At 43.4% G+C, this 16875-nt stretch overlaps 2 protein-coding genes across 2 annotated transcripts in view; one reads left to right on the top strand and one right to left on the bottom strand.

Moving 5' to 3' along the window:
- Positions 1–7824, bottom strand: part of KIF15 (kinesin family member 15) — a 79186-nt gene extending 71362 nt beyond the window's left edge. The window contains exon 1 of the mRNA XM_030305572.1: positions 7742–7824. Within this exon, the coding sequence (XP_030161432.1) occupies positions 7742–7760 (19 nt within the window). The 5' untranslated portion in view covers positions 7761–7824. The remainder of the gene's footprint in view (positions 1–7741) is intronic.
- Positions 7825–7968: 144 nt separating this feature from the next.
- Positions 7969–14386, top strand: KIAA1143 (KIAA1143 ortholog). The gene is made up of 3 exons (XM_030305549.1): positions 7969–8129; positions 12995–13139; positions 13819–14386. The coding sequence occupies exons 1-3, from the start codon at positions 8022–8024 to the stop codon at positions 14031–14033; spliced, it is 468 nt and encodes a 155-aa protein (XP_030161409.1). The 5' UTR covers positions 7969–8021; the 3' UTR covers positions 14034–14386.
- The last annotated feature ends 2489 nt before the right edge of the window (positions 14387–16875 follow it).

Below are 16875 nucleotides of genomic sequence, written 5' to 3'. Positions count from 1 at the left end.
AGCGTCCGACTTCGGCTCAGGTCACGATCTCTAGGTCTGTGCGTTTGAGCCCCTTATCGGGCTCTGCGCTGACAGCTCATCAGAGACTGGAGCTGCTTCAGATTCTGTGTCTCCTTCTCTCTCTTCCCCTCCCCCCACTCACACTGTCTCTCTTTCTTTCTCTCTCAAAAATAAACATTAAAAATTTTAAAAAAAGGGCGCCTGGGTGGCTCAGTCGGTTAAGCGGCCGACTTCGGCTCAGGTCATGATCTCTCGGTCTGTGCGTTTGAGCCCCTTATCGGGCTCTGCGCTGACAGCTCAGAGACTGGAGCTGCTTCAGATTCTGTGTCTCCCTCTCTCTCTTCCCCTCCCCCACTCACACTGTCTCTCTTTCTCTCTCAAAAATAAACATTAAAAATTAAAAAAAAAGAACTGGCTGCTTAACCAACTGAGCCACCCAGGTGCCCCTAAAAATCCAATTCTTATCTACCCTACTCTTCTATTGCTAACACTCCTCAGTCTCCTTGGCTCCTTGACCTTTTGACAGTGAGGCATTCTAGGGCTTAGGTCTCGATCTTCCTTCTCTTCCACTCCATTGGTGAGGACATCCAGGCTCATGGTTCTAAATGCTAAGTATGTGTCGATGAGTCCCAAATGTAAACCTTCTCCCTGGACCACTCTTTTGAGCAACAGACTCTCATATCCAACTGCCTACCTGACATCTCCAGTTGGAGGCCCAATTGGCAATGTCTCAAATTTACAATGTCCAAAACTGAATTTCTGATCACCCCACCCCTACCCCAAACATGCTTCTCCTCCTTGATTAATGACAACTCCATCTTTCAGTTGCTCAGGCCGAAAACCCTGGAGTTATCCCTCACCCCTTTCTTTCTCACGCTTCATATCCAACCTGTTAGCCAATCTTTGGCTCTACCTTCAAAATCCATCAAGAATCCTACAACTTCTGGTTAAATCCACTGCTATGACCACCATGAAATCAAGCCAGCAACATCACCTATTTGAGCTATTACAACAGTGTCTCTGTTTTTCTTTCTCTCACTCTCTCATTCCCCCAATTGCCACCTATTTTCAACCTAGCAGGGAGAATTATTCTGCCAAAAAAGAAGCCAGAGATCAACTTCCAGCATGACTGCAAGAGGAACTATACTGACCCACTGTCCAGTGAAACTGGTAAAATAAAAAAATAAAAGCCACTTAAAGCCTCTAGAAACAGCCATAAAGGCAAACAGCAAATGAAAAAACATCTAGTCAAGATCACTGGAAATTTCACAAGAGAAGTGAGTGTCTATTGAACCAAGATGGCTCCCTCCCTCCCAGCTCAACGAGTTGGGAGTCTTCACTCCAGACTTTGCAGCTAAGAACACAGGGATCCTCCTCCCCCCACTCAGTTCCTACTTGGAGGGCTTTCTTCCCAGGAGCAGGTTACCAATTTCTCACCCAGCCTCCAGCCAGCTGCCTAAGGCTAAATCCCAGGTAAGTATGACTGAGAGGTGGGGGTTCCCTTCTTCCACCCAGCCTCACTTGTGGAACGAGGCTCTACCTTGGACATAGTGTGCTGAGAACACTGGGGTCCTGACGACCCTTATTCTGGCTGGTGAGACAGTGTTTCTCCACTAGGAGAGGCAAGTCAAGAGGACCCCAGGCTGCTGCGGTGGGCACGCAAGTGCGCGCGCGCGCACACACACATCCATTCCCAACAAATACTCAGCAACTAGACCAGAGGTGTCACTCTGAAAGAACACTGTTGTTGTTCTCACCCCCAGCTCCAGAGCCTAGGATGAGAGATTTTGCCTCAGGGGAGAGACAGACCACAAAGAGATAGTTCCAAAGGAGCTGACTTCATTTCCAACAAAGCAAGGAGAAGTTCAAGCCCAATGGCACACTCAAGAACAGTGAAGGTTGTGGGGAGAAGCAATTAGGAGGAGATTCAATATTCAAACAAAACTTGCAGGCCTATTAATTTGCAGGTGAGAACTGGGAGCTAAGACAGCTGGAAGCGGCTTTACCGGGATGAGAACAAATATCAAACACAGACCTCAGAAACTTTTCCTTCAAAAGGGCAAGAATCTAATTGGACTGATTTATAAGGCAATATTCCAGGCATTGTTGGAAAACAACAAGGCAATCAGCTGGTATTCCTGAAGTTTAAGAGCTACGTGTGGTTAGGGAAAGAGAGAGAGATCCCCACCAAAACCACCAAAAGTCATCAGGGTGACTGTGGGTGTACCCAAAACTGGACTTCTCTGAGGAGCAACATCAAAGGCTTAACGTTGGGAGGGAAACAAATGTCACTAAAGCAATCCAGCCAGTTATTAAACAAACAGGCAAATAACCACCCCCAGACGGTAGAAAGGCCAGTATCCAAAGTTGCTATAAATTTATTATCTAAGATGTTAAGTATCCAACAACAACAACAAAAAAATGACAAGGCATGCAAAGAAACAGGAAAGGATGACCCATAAACTATGAAAAACAAAAAAGAAAAAAAAAAGCTGGCAAGAGAAATTGCCTATGACAGCATCTAGATGTTGGGAGACCTCAAAGTCACCATTATAAACATGTTCACATTACTGAAGAAAATCATAATTAAAGGGTTAAAGGAATGATGACAATGCCCCATCAAATAGAGAATAGCAATAGAAATTATTCTGAAAAACTGAAACTCTGAAGTCCAAAAAGTACAATAACTGAAATAAAAACTCACTAGAAGGGCTCAACAGTACATGTGAATTGGTAGAAGAAAAAATAAGCAAACTCAAAGACAGATCAACAGAGATTATACAAGCCAAAGAACAAACAGATGAAGGAAAGTGAAGCAAGCCTCAGAAAAATGTGGGACACCATTCAGCACACCAACATAGGTGTAATGGGGAGTACCAGAAGGAGAGAAAAGCTAAATAGCAGGGAAAAAATTTCAAAGTATTTTAAAGCCAAAGACTTCTCAAACTCATTGAAAAAACAACATATACCTCCAGGAGGTTCAATGAATTCCAAACAGGATAAACACAGTGATCCACAAACAGACACATTATCATAAAAATGGTGAAGGCCAAAGAGAAGGAGAAAATCTTGAAAGCAGCAAGAGAAAAACAACTTGTTACTTACAAGCGAACCCAGTTACATTACCAGCTGACGTCTCAACATAACCGATGGAGACCAGAAGGCATCTCAGAGAGAATTTGCTGCTAGCAGACCCATCTTTCAAAAGATGGTAAAGGTGGGGCGCCTGGGTGGCTCAGTTGGTTAAGTGTCCCACTCCTGGTTTCAGTTCATGTCATGATCTCACGGTTCTTGGGTCACAGTTCTAAATGCTAAGTGTATGTTGACGAGTCCCAAATTTAAACCTTCTCCCTGGACCACTCTCTTGAGCACCAGATTCTCACATCTAACTGCCTACCTGACATATCCAAGTCAATATCAAAAAAAAAAGGGGGGGTGAGAGGGAATAGAACTACATAGGAGTAAGGTTTATATCATTGGAATTAAGCTAGTATAAACCCAAAGCTAATTCTGATAAAATTTGCATGTTAGGGGCACCTGGGGGGCTCAGTCAGTTAAATATCCAACTCTTGATCCTCACTCAGTACTTGATCTCAGGGTGGTGAGTTCAAAGCCTGCATTGGGCTCCACACTGGGCATGAAGCCTACCTTAAATTAATTAGAATGTTAGGATATGCATTTAAACTTTTAAAAAGCTTTAAGAAAAAGCAGTAAACGAAGAACAGAGGAACATAAAAGATGTGAGATACGTAGAAAACAAGAAGTAAAATGGCAGATGTAAATCCAACTGTATCAATAACAACATGCCAATGGATTAAATAACCCAGTTAAAAGGCAGAGACTGTCAGACTAATGAAAACATGCTCCAACTATATACTATCTACAGCAAACACACTTTAGATTCAAAGATAAAAATACACTGAAAGTAAAAGAATTAAAAACGGTATCTCACCTAAACCAAAATTGGACAAAACAACAACAAATGTTGAGAAAAAGATAAATGAGATAAAGAGGGACATTCTATAGGGGCAGCAGGGTGGCTCAGTTGGTTAAGCATCTGACTTTTCAGCTCAGGCCATGATCTCGCGGTTCGTGAGTTCCAGCCCCGCGTGGGGCTCCGTGCTGACATCTCAGAGCCTGCAGCCTGCTTCAGATTCTGTCTCCCTCTCTCTCTGCCCCTCCCTGCGCGCACTCTGTCTCTCTCTCAAAAACAAGACATTAAAAAAAAAATTTTAAAGAGGGACATTTTATAATGATACAAAGGTCAATCCCTCAGGATAATAATACAAATACAAACATATATTCACCTAATATCAGATCACCAAAATACACAAAGTGAAAACTGACAGAAGAGTAGGGAGAAATAGACAATTCAACAACAACAGCTGGAGATTTCAATATGCCACTCTGAATAATGAAGAAAAGAGTAGATGTTACTTAGGGCTGGGGGTGGGGGGATAAGGAGGTGGGAAGGGTGAGGACTGAAGGTATGAGATTTCTTTGAGGTGACCAAAATGTCCTAATGGACGATGCTGATAGTTGCACATTATCTGTGAATATACTAAAAACCGTTTTACACTTTATAGGTGTGGATTGTATTGTATCTGACTTACATCTCAAACTGTTAAAAAAAAAAAGTCAGACATCAGTACTAAATGCAATGAAGGATCTGGTTCTAGAGAAAAACTATGAAAGTAGATTATTGGACAATGGATAAAAGTAAGATACGGACTGTGGATTAGACAAGAGTGCTATATCAATGTAAACTTTCTCGATAACTGCAATGTGATTAGTCAACAGAATATACCCGTTTTTAGAAATCACTCACTGATAAGTATACATATTTACTCACTGGTAAAGGTATATCATGTCCCCATTTTACTCTCAAATGGCTCATAAAAAATATGTATACATACATACACACACACACACACACACACACACACACACAATTGGGAGGGTAAGAGAGGAGGGAGAAAGAATGATAAAGCAGATGCGGCAAAATGGAAAGTGGTCACTATGGGTAAAGAATATTATGCAAGATTTCTTTGTACTACTCTCACAATTTTTCCATAAATTGTAGCAAAATTAAAAGTTATTTTTTATTATTTTTTCTTTTTTTTTTAAAGCTGCTATTCTTGTGGATGTCTTTTTTTTTTTTTTAATGTTTATTTATTTTGAGAGAGAGACAGAGGATGAATTGGGGAAGAGGAGAGAGAAAGGGAAACACAGAACACAAAGCACACTCCAGGCTGTGAGCTGTCGGCACAGAGCCTGACGGAGGGCTCGAACCCACAAACCATGAGATCATGACCTAAGCCGAAGTCAAACACCTAACTGACAGAGCCACCCAGGCGCCTCTAAAAGTTATTTTTTAGGGGCGTCTGGGTGTCTCCATCGGTTGAGCATCCAACGGGCTCAGGTCATGATCTCACATTTCGTGGGCTTGAGCCCCGTGTCGGGCTCTGTGTTGACAGCTCAGAGCCTGGAAGTTGCTTCAGATTCTGTGTCTCCCTCTCTCTCTGCCCCCTCCCACTCTCTCTCTCTCTCCCTCAAAAATAAATACAACATTAAAAAAAAGTAAAAACAAAAATACAAAACTCTGCAGTGGTTGTCCCTCTCAGTCGGAGTAGGCAAAGTTCTTAAAACAGCCTACAGGACCGGACATGATCTAGGGCCCCTGCCTCCCCCGTCACCACCTCCACAACTCATTTCCTATTACACTCCTTGCTCCAGTACAACCAAACTAGATTTCTTGTTATTTCTAGAACATGCCACCCTTTGGGACCTTTACATGTGTTGTACCTTCTGCCTGTAACATTTTGGGGGGGATTTACTCAAGTATTGTGTTCTCAAGTATTGACTTTGGGGATTTACTCAAGTATTTAGTCAAGTATGGGTCAAGTATTCCATGACCTTGAATTATGGGAAACACCAGCTTATCTCCATACACACCCACCCAATTATCTATCACTCTAACTCCCCTTCTTGGGCCTGTTTTCCCTCAAGGGACTTACAGTCATCAAAATATATATTAGTTTGCTCTCTTTCTCTTCCAAATGAACTGTAAAGCATTATCTAGGGCATTGCCTGACACACTGTGAACACTCAATAAACTTTGAATAAATAAATACTAGGACATCAGTTAAAAAAAAAAAAACACCTTAATTTCTATTCCTCCTATTCTGCTTATTTCTATTCTTAATTTCATAGCACAGAAGCTCAAAGTAAATATTCACACAGAACAACTGTTCTGGAAACTACCCTTTGCAGCTATATCCCCTCAAGCAGATGAAGATCTGTGAAGTGGGAAATGCACCAGATTGCCCAGTTCCCCACCTGCCCTTCCTTCGCAGCTTCTCCAAGAGTTGGCAGCAAAGAAATAGTCCCTGTGTAGCTTTGGCAAAAGGAAAAGTGGTGGAGAGCACTGCCTGAGTTCCCCAAGTCCTGCTCCAGATCTCTGGACTGCTGGGAATGCAAGCAGCACTTGGGATGTCCTCAACCTTGACGTTGTGAAGAGACTTCAAGGAACAGAAGCGTTTCCCATGGAAATCACCATTTTCACACAAGAGAGCTGTGAATACCCTTGTTCCCATCACTTACAGATAGGTCAGAGTCCTTTCATAGACAGTGACACACAAATGTCACTTTCCATTATGTAAACAGATGCTCTAACTTTATCACAGGTTATCAACTCTCTCATTTGAGTCCAGATTTACAGAATACCATGGTTGCGCAGAACGCACACTGAACATTTCACTCCACAAATGAACCAATGTGCGCGCTAATATTCCCTGAATACTGAAAATGACAAGAGAAACATTTCAGATGGAAAAAGAGAGCACACAGTGATGACCTAAAAAGTTAACGAAAACAACAAATCCATTAGAAAACAATTACAACTGACAGCTGCAAGCGTTAATGTTGTTGGAAGTCTCATCAACGACCACAAATTCAGTTTCTTCAATCTTCTAACATCGGCCTCTCCTCATTACCATTCATACCACTCACCAAGATCCATCGAATTAGCTCAAAATCTAATCCTTAAAGGATTAGGCAATGTAAGACATGGGGCACGTACTCGAGAACGCCAAAGGACGAAGAAATTAGTGAAAACTGGAGGGTTTATCAAAATCGGCAGTGCTCCTCTCCAAAGTTAAAAGGAAGAAACGGAACGGGTCCCCTTGAGAAGAAAATAGGAATTTGTGATAATAGAAAGACATCCTGTGCTTATCTGAAATTGTACAGCAGGCCCTCCAGAAGGCAAAGACGTGCTTGGAGCATGAAAAGTTCTCCCATTCAGGACAATCAGTAACGTGGAAACACGCAGAAGGTGGTGAGAGCCTGGGCCGACCTCAGGCAAGGATACTTAGAGACAGCCCCGGTCGGGACACGGGAATAGGGCAGCCACGAAACGACAGAACCGAGAACGGGAAGGAAGAACCAGCAGGTCGCTGGACGTCAAGCTCCTGGAGGGCTCTCCGGTTCCCTGCTCAGCCCAAGCGCCTAGAACTGTGCCTGGCTTGTGGCGTGGGCCCAATACACAGAGACAAGGGAAGATTGCTGTTCGAGCCGCGTTTTGACTGAGGGTCCGAGAGAGGTCCCAAACGCCCCGCGACGCTGGGTCCGCTTCTGCCCTTCACGCCCAGCCGGGAACCCTGCGGGCGGCTGGGGTTTGCAGTCCTGCACAGTTGCATTTGGGGGCGGAGACAGGGTCACGAAGCCGGAGCTCCTTACTTACTTTTGCAGCCGGGCGCCATGGCGCCCTCACGCCTCGATCCCAAGACCAATGCAGCGGATACCCCCACCTCCAGCCGCGCAGCGCGCCGGGATTCCGAACGCTCAAGATGGCCGCAAATTTGAATTTGGCGCTCCGGTCGGACGTTGACGCCAGCAAGGGGGCTGCCATGTTGCCCGGCCTCCAGTCAGGGGGCGGGGACTGCGTGACGTCACGAGCAGGCGCCATAACCAATGTACACTCTCAAGCGGGCCCAGGGAACCTGTCTTTTCCCGGGACAGCCATGAGCAAGCGGAACCAGGTTTCGTACGTGCGGCCAGCCGAGCCGGCGTTCCTGGCCCGCTTCAAAGAGAGGGTCGGCTACAAAGAAGGGCCCACCGTGGAGACCAAGGTGAGCCCAGGGCAGTTGCGTTACCGGAGAAACGCTGCCCTCCCGCTACTAACGGCTTCTGCCTGGACTTGAAGGCCTGCCTGGCAGTGACGGGTCCCTCCCCTCACCTGCGCCCAGCCCCTAATCTGGGTGGGCTTCAGTCCCCAGGCTGGTCCTCTTCAAACTACTACAGCCTCTTATACCCAGGAAGATATTTGTCGTTTTTCGTAGTGCTGTTGTATTCTTGAAAATGACTGGACCCAGGTAAAGCGCCTCGTCCTTGGTAGATGGTTAAGAAAGATCACTTTTCTCTCTCTTACTTGCTTATCCCAAAACCTGTAGTTAGCAGGATGGGTGGTAGCGTAGTCTCGTTTTCCAGATAAAGTTACTGAAGGCCGCTCGATCAAATGACCTGATGCCCTAGACCTGGAGTCTGGATCTTTGGAAGAATGCCCTGGATCTATTGTTATGCTTTATTGTTTAACAACCACACCTCCCTCCTCCTCCTCCCCACCAAAAGTATGTTTAAGAATATTTTGGATCTAGGGGCGCCTGGGTGGCGCAGTCGGTTGAGCGTCCGACTTCAGCCAGGTCACGATCTCGCGGTCCGGGAGTTCGAGCCCCGCGTCGGGCTCTGGGCTGATGGCTCAGAGCCTGGAGCTTGTTTCTGATTCTGTGTCTCCCTCTCTCTCTGCCCCTCCCCCGTTCATGCTCTGTCCCAAAAATAAATAAACGTTGAAAAAAAAAAAAAGAATATTTTGGATTTAAGTAGAAGAGGAGCTTTAGGTAAGAGCAGCCCCTCTACAGTTTAAGGATAGAGATCAGTGGGAGTCAACTTCTGAGCCCTCCCAGGCTTCAGCCCTAACTGGTTCACTTCAAAACCTGCCCTATCTCTTTCAGTAGGAAGAGACTATTATGCTTAGGGGATGTGTGGAGAAATAAAGAATTTACTTAGCATTCTGTGTCTAGCACTTAAACTAATACCCGCCCCTCAAGTCACTTAGAGTTTAGTAAAGGAAACAAGATTGACTTGTGTGAAATTACTCAATCCAATGAGAATATGCTAAGTCCAGGCATTGTGAAAGAAAATGAAAGAACACAGAGATGTATCTCCAAAATACCATATTCTTTTAAAACCTTCTTCGCTGCTTCGTCTCTGCCTTCACAGGTCACCACCTCTGTGAACCTCTTCCAAGCTCCTACAAATACTTTTCCTCTGTTCACTTTGTCCATATCTGTGATATTCATCTTTTTGCATTGCAACTACTTGCTTTCCTGTGATTGTCACCACTAAATCAAACTCTCTGAGTTAGTATCTTAATCTTTCTGTATTTTCCTAGCACCTGGCACAGTGCCTGGACCAAATAGTAGGTGACCAGTTCTATTGACTGTGCTTATCATCAGGCAAGGCTTCAAGAGGAAGGGATACTTAGATTGAATCTTGAGCATGGGTAGGTCAGCAGGTAGAGATGGAAGGAAGGGTGGATAAAAGTGTAAAGATGGTGAGTGAGCGGGGCATCTGGCTGGCTCAGTCAGTGGAGCATGCGACTCTTGATCTCAGGGTTGTAGGTTCGAGCCCCGTGTTGGGTGTAGAGATTACTTAAAAGTAAAATCTTTAAAAAAAAAAAAAAAAAAAGATGGTAAAGCATGGACTGTGTGATTGAGGAACCAGTTGGAGAGAAAGCCATATGGACTATTCATTTGGCAACAAGGAGCCATTTTTGGTTAGAGAGAATTTGATCAGGGAGTGACGGATCCCCAGGATCAAAAATGGTGATGATGACACAAAGGATGAGATTTCAGAAAAGAGATATGGATTCATCAATGAGGAGACTATGAAACCTAATTTTATAGTTTGTTTGAAGTCCTTGTGATGATCATGTGTGTGTGGTTAACACCCTGAAGATTCTAGCTGGGAATGCTGTTTTAGGAGAACCTGGGGTGGGGGTGGTACTTTCCAACTCATATCAGTGACTTAAACTTATGCAAGAGACTTTTCCACAGACAAATACCCCTATGTTTCTGTGTTTGAGAAACCAACAGCACTCTTAATCAGGTTGGCAATATAATCATCAATCTAGTCATCTAGTCAATCTAGTAACCTAGTAATTCTAGTAATCTAGTTAACAAAAAGAAGAGTTTCATGGGAAATCATTATATAGTCAAGTTAAATTACCTTATTCACCTTCTTGAGAGTTAATTCAGGAGTGGCTTTGAACAACCACCGTTTCTTTAACCATTTCTCTTATTTTCCAGCCAGTCGTATAAACAAAAAGAGAAGTCAGAATTAATGACTCTCAATCTAATAAACACCAGGAATTTTTTTAAAGATTTTATTTCTAAGTAACCTCTGCACCCATTGTGGGACTTGAACTCACAACCTCAAGATTAAGAGTCACATACTCCACCTATTGAAGCAGCCAGGCACCCCAGGATTTGTTTTATTTCACTGTCCCATTTCCTTGGTTAAAAATACTTACTGGGGCTCCTGGGTGGCCCAGTTGGTTAAGCATCTGACTTGGGCTCAGGTCATGATCTCACAGTTCATGAGTTTGAGCCCCACATCGGGCTCTGTGCTCAGAGCGTGGAGTCTGCTTCGGATTCTATGTCTCCCTCTCTCTCTGCCCCTCCCCTGCTCGTGCTCCGTCTCTCTCTCTCTCTCAAAAATAAATAAACATTAAAAAATTTTAGTACTAATTACCCACTAGTTTGTGATCATTTATTGGAAACTTTCAGAAAAAAATAATGCAAAACTAATGAATAATCAGTGAACTAACATGGATATTATTAAAGAGAATGCACTTGTGAAGTGATCGAGCAGATTTGGGATGTAGACAAAATGAGCGAACTTGCCTGTAACTTGCCGGCCAGGGCTTTCAGGTTCATCATTTTTCATCCTATTAGTCATTCATGAATAGATCAACAAATACTTCTTGAGCCCCTGCTGTTTGCCAGGCTCTGAGCCTCTAGAGGCTCGGTGCCTCTAGTACCTCAAAGGAACTCACCTAGCAGAACCAGATAGAAAAATATTGGCAACTCAGTATGGTACATGCACCCTATGAGCTATGCACAGTGTGAGAAGGAAGACAAGGTGAGATCAGGAAAGTACTTCTAAAGAATCTAAGTCTAGAAGGCAGCTTGAGCAGGTATGCACCAGGGGCAGTGGGGCTTTCTAGGCACTAGGAACTGGTTCAGAGATAGGGGAGGCAAAGGAGCTAATATGGACATGTGTCTGCAATCCTCCAACCCGGCTGGAGTCCAGAGGCTATGAGTGTGGTGTAGGAGAAAGCTGTGTTTCTAGGCCAGGTGCCTTAGGGCTTTGTTGCCTTGTCTAGGAGACAAGGAAGGCTCTGTGAGAGGTGCAGTAACAAGTTATTTGAATAATGTGTGGTGCATGTACATACCTTTCAACCCAGCAACTCCACTTCCAGGAATTTATCTTACACATGAGTTCACAAAATTGAACAAAAATAAGTGCATAGTAGAAAAAGTAAATAAAAATGTGTGCATAGTGGAAAAAACTAGAAACAACCAAAATTTTTATGTACAGGGTACTGGTCAAATAAACCATGAGATGACCATATATATAATTAAATACTAGGCAGTGGTTTTTAAAATACAGAATTTCATATTAACAGATAATTCCAAGGTACTATACAAAGATTATTTTTGAGTAAAAAAAGTTGGGGTGCAGGGTGCCTGAGCGGCTCAGTTGGTTAAGCATCCGACTCTTGGTTTCAGTTCAGGTTATGATCTCATGGTTCGTGAGTTCAAGTCCCGAGTCAGGCTCTGCACTGACAGTACAGAGCCGGCTTGGGATTCTCTCTCTCCCTCTCTGCCCCCTACCCCACATGCGCGCGTGCGTGAGCCCTCTCTCCTTCTCTCCCTCTCTCTCTCTCAAATAAACTTAAAAAAAAGAAGTTGGAGGAGTGGGGCTTTTATGGTAGCTGACATTTTTTGAAAACGAATCAACTGACCCAAGGTTACCACTTGTAATGTGTATAGTGAGTACCTGTTTTCTCTTGGTATTCTCTGTACTTTTATGTTTGGGAAATTTCATAAAGAAAAGAAATCAAGTCCCATAGTATGTACGGTCTTCTTTTTGCATACAGAATGTTTTCCAAACTTCCATATTTTTATACACTTAGGAAATGGCTGTAGGATACCCACCTGACTGAAGCCGTCAGACGGGAGGAGAGATAATCAGAGGTGGAAGAACACCTTTTACTTGCTGCCTTCTGTACTTCGGCATTGATGATTTTTTGTCTAACTTTGAGAAGAGATGGAAGTGAAAACAGTTGGTGAAGAGCAGACAGAGTTGATGTGGTTCAGCACTGCCCTGAGTCGGCTGGGTGGGCAGTACTTGAAGCAGAGGGCCCTGACACTGGGAACCGTGAGCTGGGGTCCTGCTGAGATGGAAATTGATCCCTGTGGGCAGGCACTTCAGGGTAACTGGCAGGTGGATCTCTTCCCTAGTGTGGCAGGGTTAGGCTCTTAAGAGTTACTTGGAGGGGCGCCTGGGTGGCGCAGTCGGTTAAGCATCCGACTTCAGCCAGGTCACGATCTCGCGGTCCGTGAGTTCGAGCCCCACGTCGGGCTCTGGGCTGATGGCTCGGAGCCTGGAGCCTGTTTCCGATTCTGTGTCTCCCTCTCTCTCTGCCCCTCCCCCGTTCATGCTCTGTCTCTCTCTGTCCCAAAAATAAATAAACGTTGAAAAAAAAAAAAAATTTAAAAAAATAAAAAAAAAAAAAAGAGTTACTTGGAAAGTCACTGCCAAATACATTTTGTCAATAAAGTTACCCTTCTCCCTTAGTAATTACGGTGTCTCATGGTTGTATTTGGTTCAAGGTCAGACGTCTACATGTGGTGTTTGTGTTTTCCCCTAGAGAATCCAGCTTCAGCTCCCAGATGAAGATGGTGATCACAGTGACAAAGAAGATGAACAGCCCCAAGTGGTGATTTTAAAAAAGGGAGACCTGTCAGCTGAAGAAGTCATGAAAATTAAAGCAGAAATAAAGGCTGCCAAAGCAGGTATGTCTAGAAGTAATCTGATTTTTTTTCTAACAATTTAAGGAGCCTGAAATACGAAACTATCTTATGTAATAGTATGGTATGTTTGAAGGAGACGGTCCTAGGTTCAAACTTCAGCTGTAACACTCACCAGATGTGTGATCACGAACAAGTTATTTCACCTCTCAGCCTCAGTTCCCTCATCAGTAAAATGGAGACAATAATGGTACCTACTTTAGTGGGTTGTTACAAGGATAAAGTGCAAATTTAAATAAAAACATCCTGTTTAAAAAAAAAAAAAGTGGTTAGGTTTACAGATTAGTCAACAGAGGTGTATTTATTTAATCAGTGCCTGAACTGCGGTATGCTACATGGTATGTTTTTCATTATTCCTAAATATTAATTACATTGCTTTAAGGAAAAATGCTAGAGTTCAAAACAATCACTTTTCAAAACACTTCAAAATACAGCCAGATTATAACTAATTGGGGACTGGCAATGTTATGGAATACTTCACAGGAAGTGAGTTTTTATTAAGTGACTGCCCATCTTGTGGGTATGTAGCTAGAAGCAGTGGAGAAGACCAGATCGAATGGACTCAGGACATCTTTAAATACCATCTGAGATTTTTCTTGCCATTTGACTCTCCAATAAAGGCAAAATGAGAGAAGAAAGTTCTTTAACTTTGTCTTTGCTGCAGATGAAGAACCGGCTATGGCTGATGGAAGAATCATGTATCGAAAACCAGTCAAGCGTTCCTCAGACGAAAAATATTCAGGTCTAACAGCAAGCTCAAAAAAGAAAAAGGCAAATGAAGGTCAAATAAATAAGCAGGACTCCGTTAAAAAGAACTCACAAAAGCAGATCAAGAACAGTTCCCTCCTTTCTTTTGACAATGAAGATGAAACTGAATAAGTGTAAATATTTTGGACTTGGTCTTCCTTTAGAGTATATGGGGTATTTTTTAAAATGGCATCTTTTTTCCTATTTAAAGATAATACAAGTTCATTACAGAAAATTTAGAAAATTCGGAAAAAATGTGTGATAAAAACTTTGTTCATCAATACCCCTTTGACATGATGCAAACTCTGTAGATATTACCAACTATTAACATTTTGGAACTTCCATGTGTGGGGCATGTATGTATGTATGTAAATTATATTTTTTAAACAAAATTGGGATTATGTTGTGCATATTAATCTGTCCTGCTTGTTACATGTCGTTATGAGTGTTTTTCCTGATCAGTAAAATTCAAAAACTTAACATAATTGCTATTGAGAATTTTGTCATTTAATGATTTTGTCATTAAATGACAAAATCTTCAGTATCTTCATGAGGAGAAGGCCACTTCGGATGAGGAAGATGATAATGTGGCTAGTTAAGAATACTTCCCCAGCTCCTGCTAAAGGTAGCCGTATAACAGCCCCGGCAATTTTAGAGATAGAAGTGGGTCTTGTACAGTTGAGGACCTAATACAAGTGATCTTGATACAAGTGAGGATCTAATATATAACAAGGTAACTATAGTTGATAACAGTATAAAAGCAGGGAGAGGCTCTTGGGTGGCTCATTCAGTTAAGCGTCCAACTTTGGCTCAGGTCATGATCTCACGGCTCATGAGTTTGAGCCCCGCCTCAGGCTCTTGGCTGTCAGCACAGAGCCTGCTTTGGATCCTCTGTCCCCGTCTCTCTCTGCTCCTCCCCAGCTCATGCTCTCTTTCACGCACTCTCTCTTTCTCAAAAATAAACATTAAAGGGGCGCCTGGGGGGCTCAGTCGGTTAAGCTTCTGACTTCGGCACAGGTCACGATCTCACAGTTTGTGAGTTCGAGCCCCGTGTTGGCCTCTGTGCTGACAGCTCGGAGCCTGGAGCCTGCCTCGGATTCTGTGTCTCCTTCTCTCTCTGCCCCTCCCCCACTTGTGCTCTGTCTGTCTCTGTCTCTCAAAAATAAAGATAAAAAAATTGTTAAAAACGATAAAAAATAAACATTAAAAGAAGAGAGAGAGATACAAGTGAAGTCTACTTAATAAAGCCTCCAGGTGTTTGATACAAAAAAGCAGGTTTGGCAAGCATGAACCTTCGTCCTCGCTACATACCGTCAGGAGCACATACATGGAACGTAGCAAGAGCAGAGCCATTTTCTGGCCTAAGGAAGGCAGACCTTTGCTCTGGGTGGTACAGTGGAAAGACTGAAGGCACTTGGGTCTTGGCAGCATGCCTGGAGGAGCTGCTACAGCAGCCACGGACTGCCAGCCTCTGGACTCGTTAACACATGAGAAGAATAAACCGAAAGTTGTCGCTCAGTGGTACCTCCTGCTGACACCTGAGAATTCCTATGTCTCCTGCCCTTCCTGTTCCCTTAAGAGGCCTCCTTTCCTGTTGTGCTCCAAGAATTCGTTACCTTTAAAAATAAAAGTCAGTTATTTTACAAGCAAAATGGATTTACTTGAAAATGGTAGACGGTTGCAATTCAGGACATGCAAGCTACTATAAAACCATAGGCAAGTCAGGAGAACAAAGGAGAGGACGGCTCTTTTACAGAGGAAAGGGGGAATTGGGAGGAGCTGCTATAAACAAAATTCCTTTAGCTACACTGGGTGTTTCAAGTGTAATGGCTTTTCATTGGCTGAGCTGTGACCGTCTCCTGGGCTGGGCTGTTCCCTGGGCGGGGATTAGTAGAGTAGGCTTCTTCCCTGTTAGGAATGCAAGGTGTGGCTCTTTCTTTTGGTTCTGGGAAGGTGCGAGGTGTGAGGTGTGGTATGTGTGAGCTCCCCCTTCTGGCCTCCCAACTCCCATTTTAAATGAGGTTTTCTTTATTCAGTTTCACAAATTCCAAGCAAGCACAGCCACATACTAATCAACATGTTATTTCCACCCCTCTTTATTTTCACAGAACTTCTCCTCACCACTCCCCAACCAAACGAAAGTCCCACAACACGAGTTTTTATTCAGTTAGAGTCAGCAAGGCTTTCCTCTTCATGGAAAAGAGAAGTCTAGAGCTTACAGTGACATAAGGTCCAATAGTGAGGGTAACAAAATCTAAAGAAGGCGCTTCAGGGGACCCAGAAATCCACTGCACAATGTCCACTCAAATACCAATAATTTCTTTTTTCTCTAAATCTGAATTTTCCCAAGGGTAAACTAGTCTTGTATTCTATTTAAATCTAGACATAGTTTAAATATCCTTCTGTAGATTAAGCATGAAATCATAGCCCAATTTCAAGAATGTTAAGGGGCACCCGACTGGCTCAGTCAGAAAAGCACGTGACTCTTGGTCTTGGGGTTATGAGTTTGAACTCCATGTTGAGTATAGAGATTACTGTACCAAAAAAAAAAAAAAAAAAAATGAAATCAAGAATGCTCTTAAAAAATATACCGAGGGGTGCCTGGGTGGCTCAGTCGGTTCAGCATCTGACTTCAGCTCAGGTCATGTTCTCAGTTTGTGAGTTCAAGCCCCAAGTGTGCTGACAGCTCATAGCCTGGAGCCTGCTTTGGATTCTGTGTGTCCCTCTGCCCTTCCCCCACTTGCACATGCGCTCTCTCTCTCTCTCTCGCAAAAATAAACATTGAAAGTACATCAAGAACCAAAAACAGTAATGCTGAACATTGCTTGTTTTCAGTAGCCGGATTTAAATATTTTTGGAACATCTATAACTCAAAACCAATTAATGGCAGTTATTTATTACATACAACTCATTTTATTCTCAAGATAACCCTAGCAGGGGCGCCTGGGTGGCTCAGTCGGTTAAGCGGCCGACT

The sequence above is a fragment of the Lynx canadensis genome, chromosome A2 (assembly GCF_007474595.2).
Source record: "Lynx canadensis isolate LIC74 chromosome A2, mLynCan4.pri.v2, whole genome shotgun sequence".
NCBI classification, from domain to species: Eukaryota; Metazoa; Chordata; class Mammalia; order Carnivora; family Felidae; genus Lynx; species Lynx canadensis.
The sequence above is the reverse complement of the archived record's forward strand: the minus strand, read 5'-3'. Positions and strand labels throughout refer to the sequence as shown.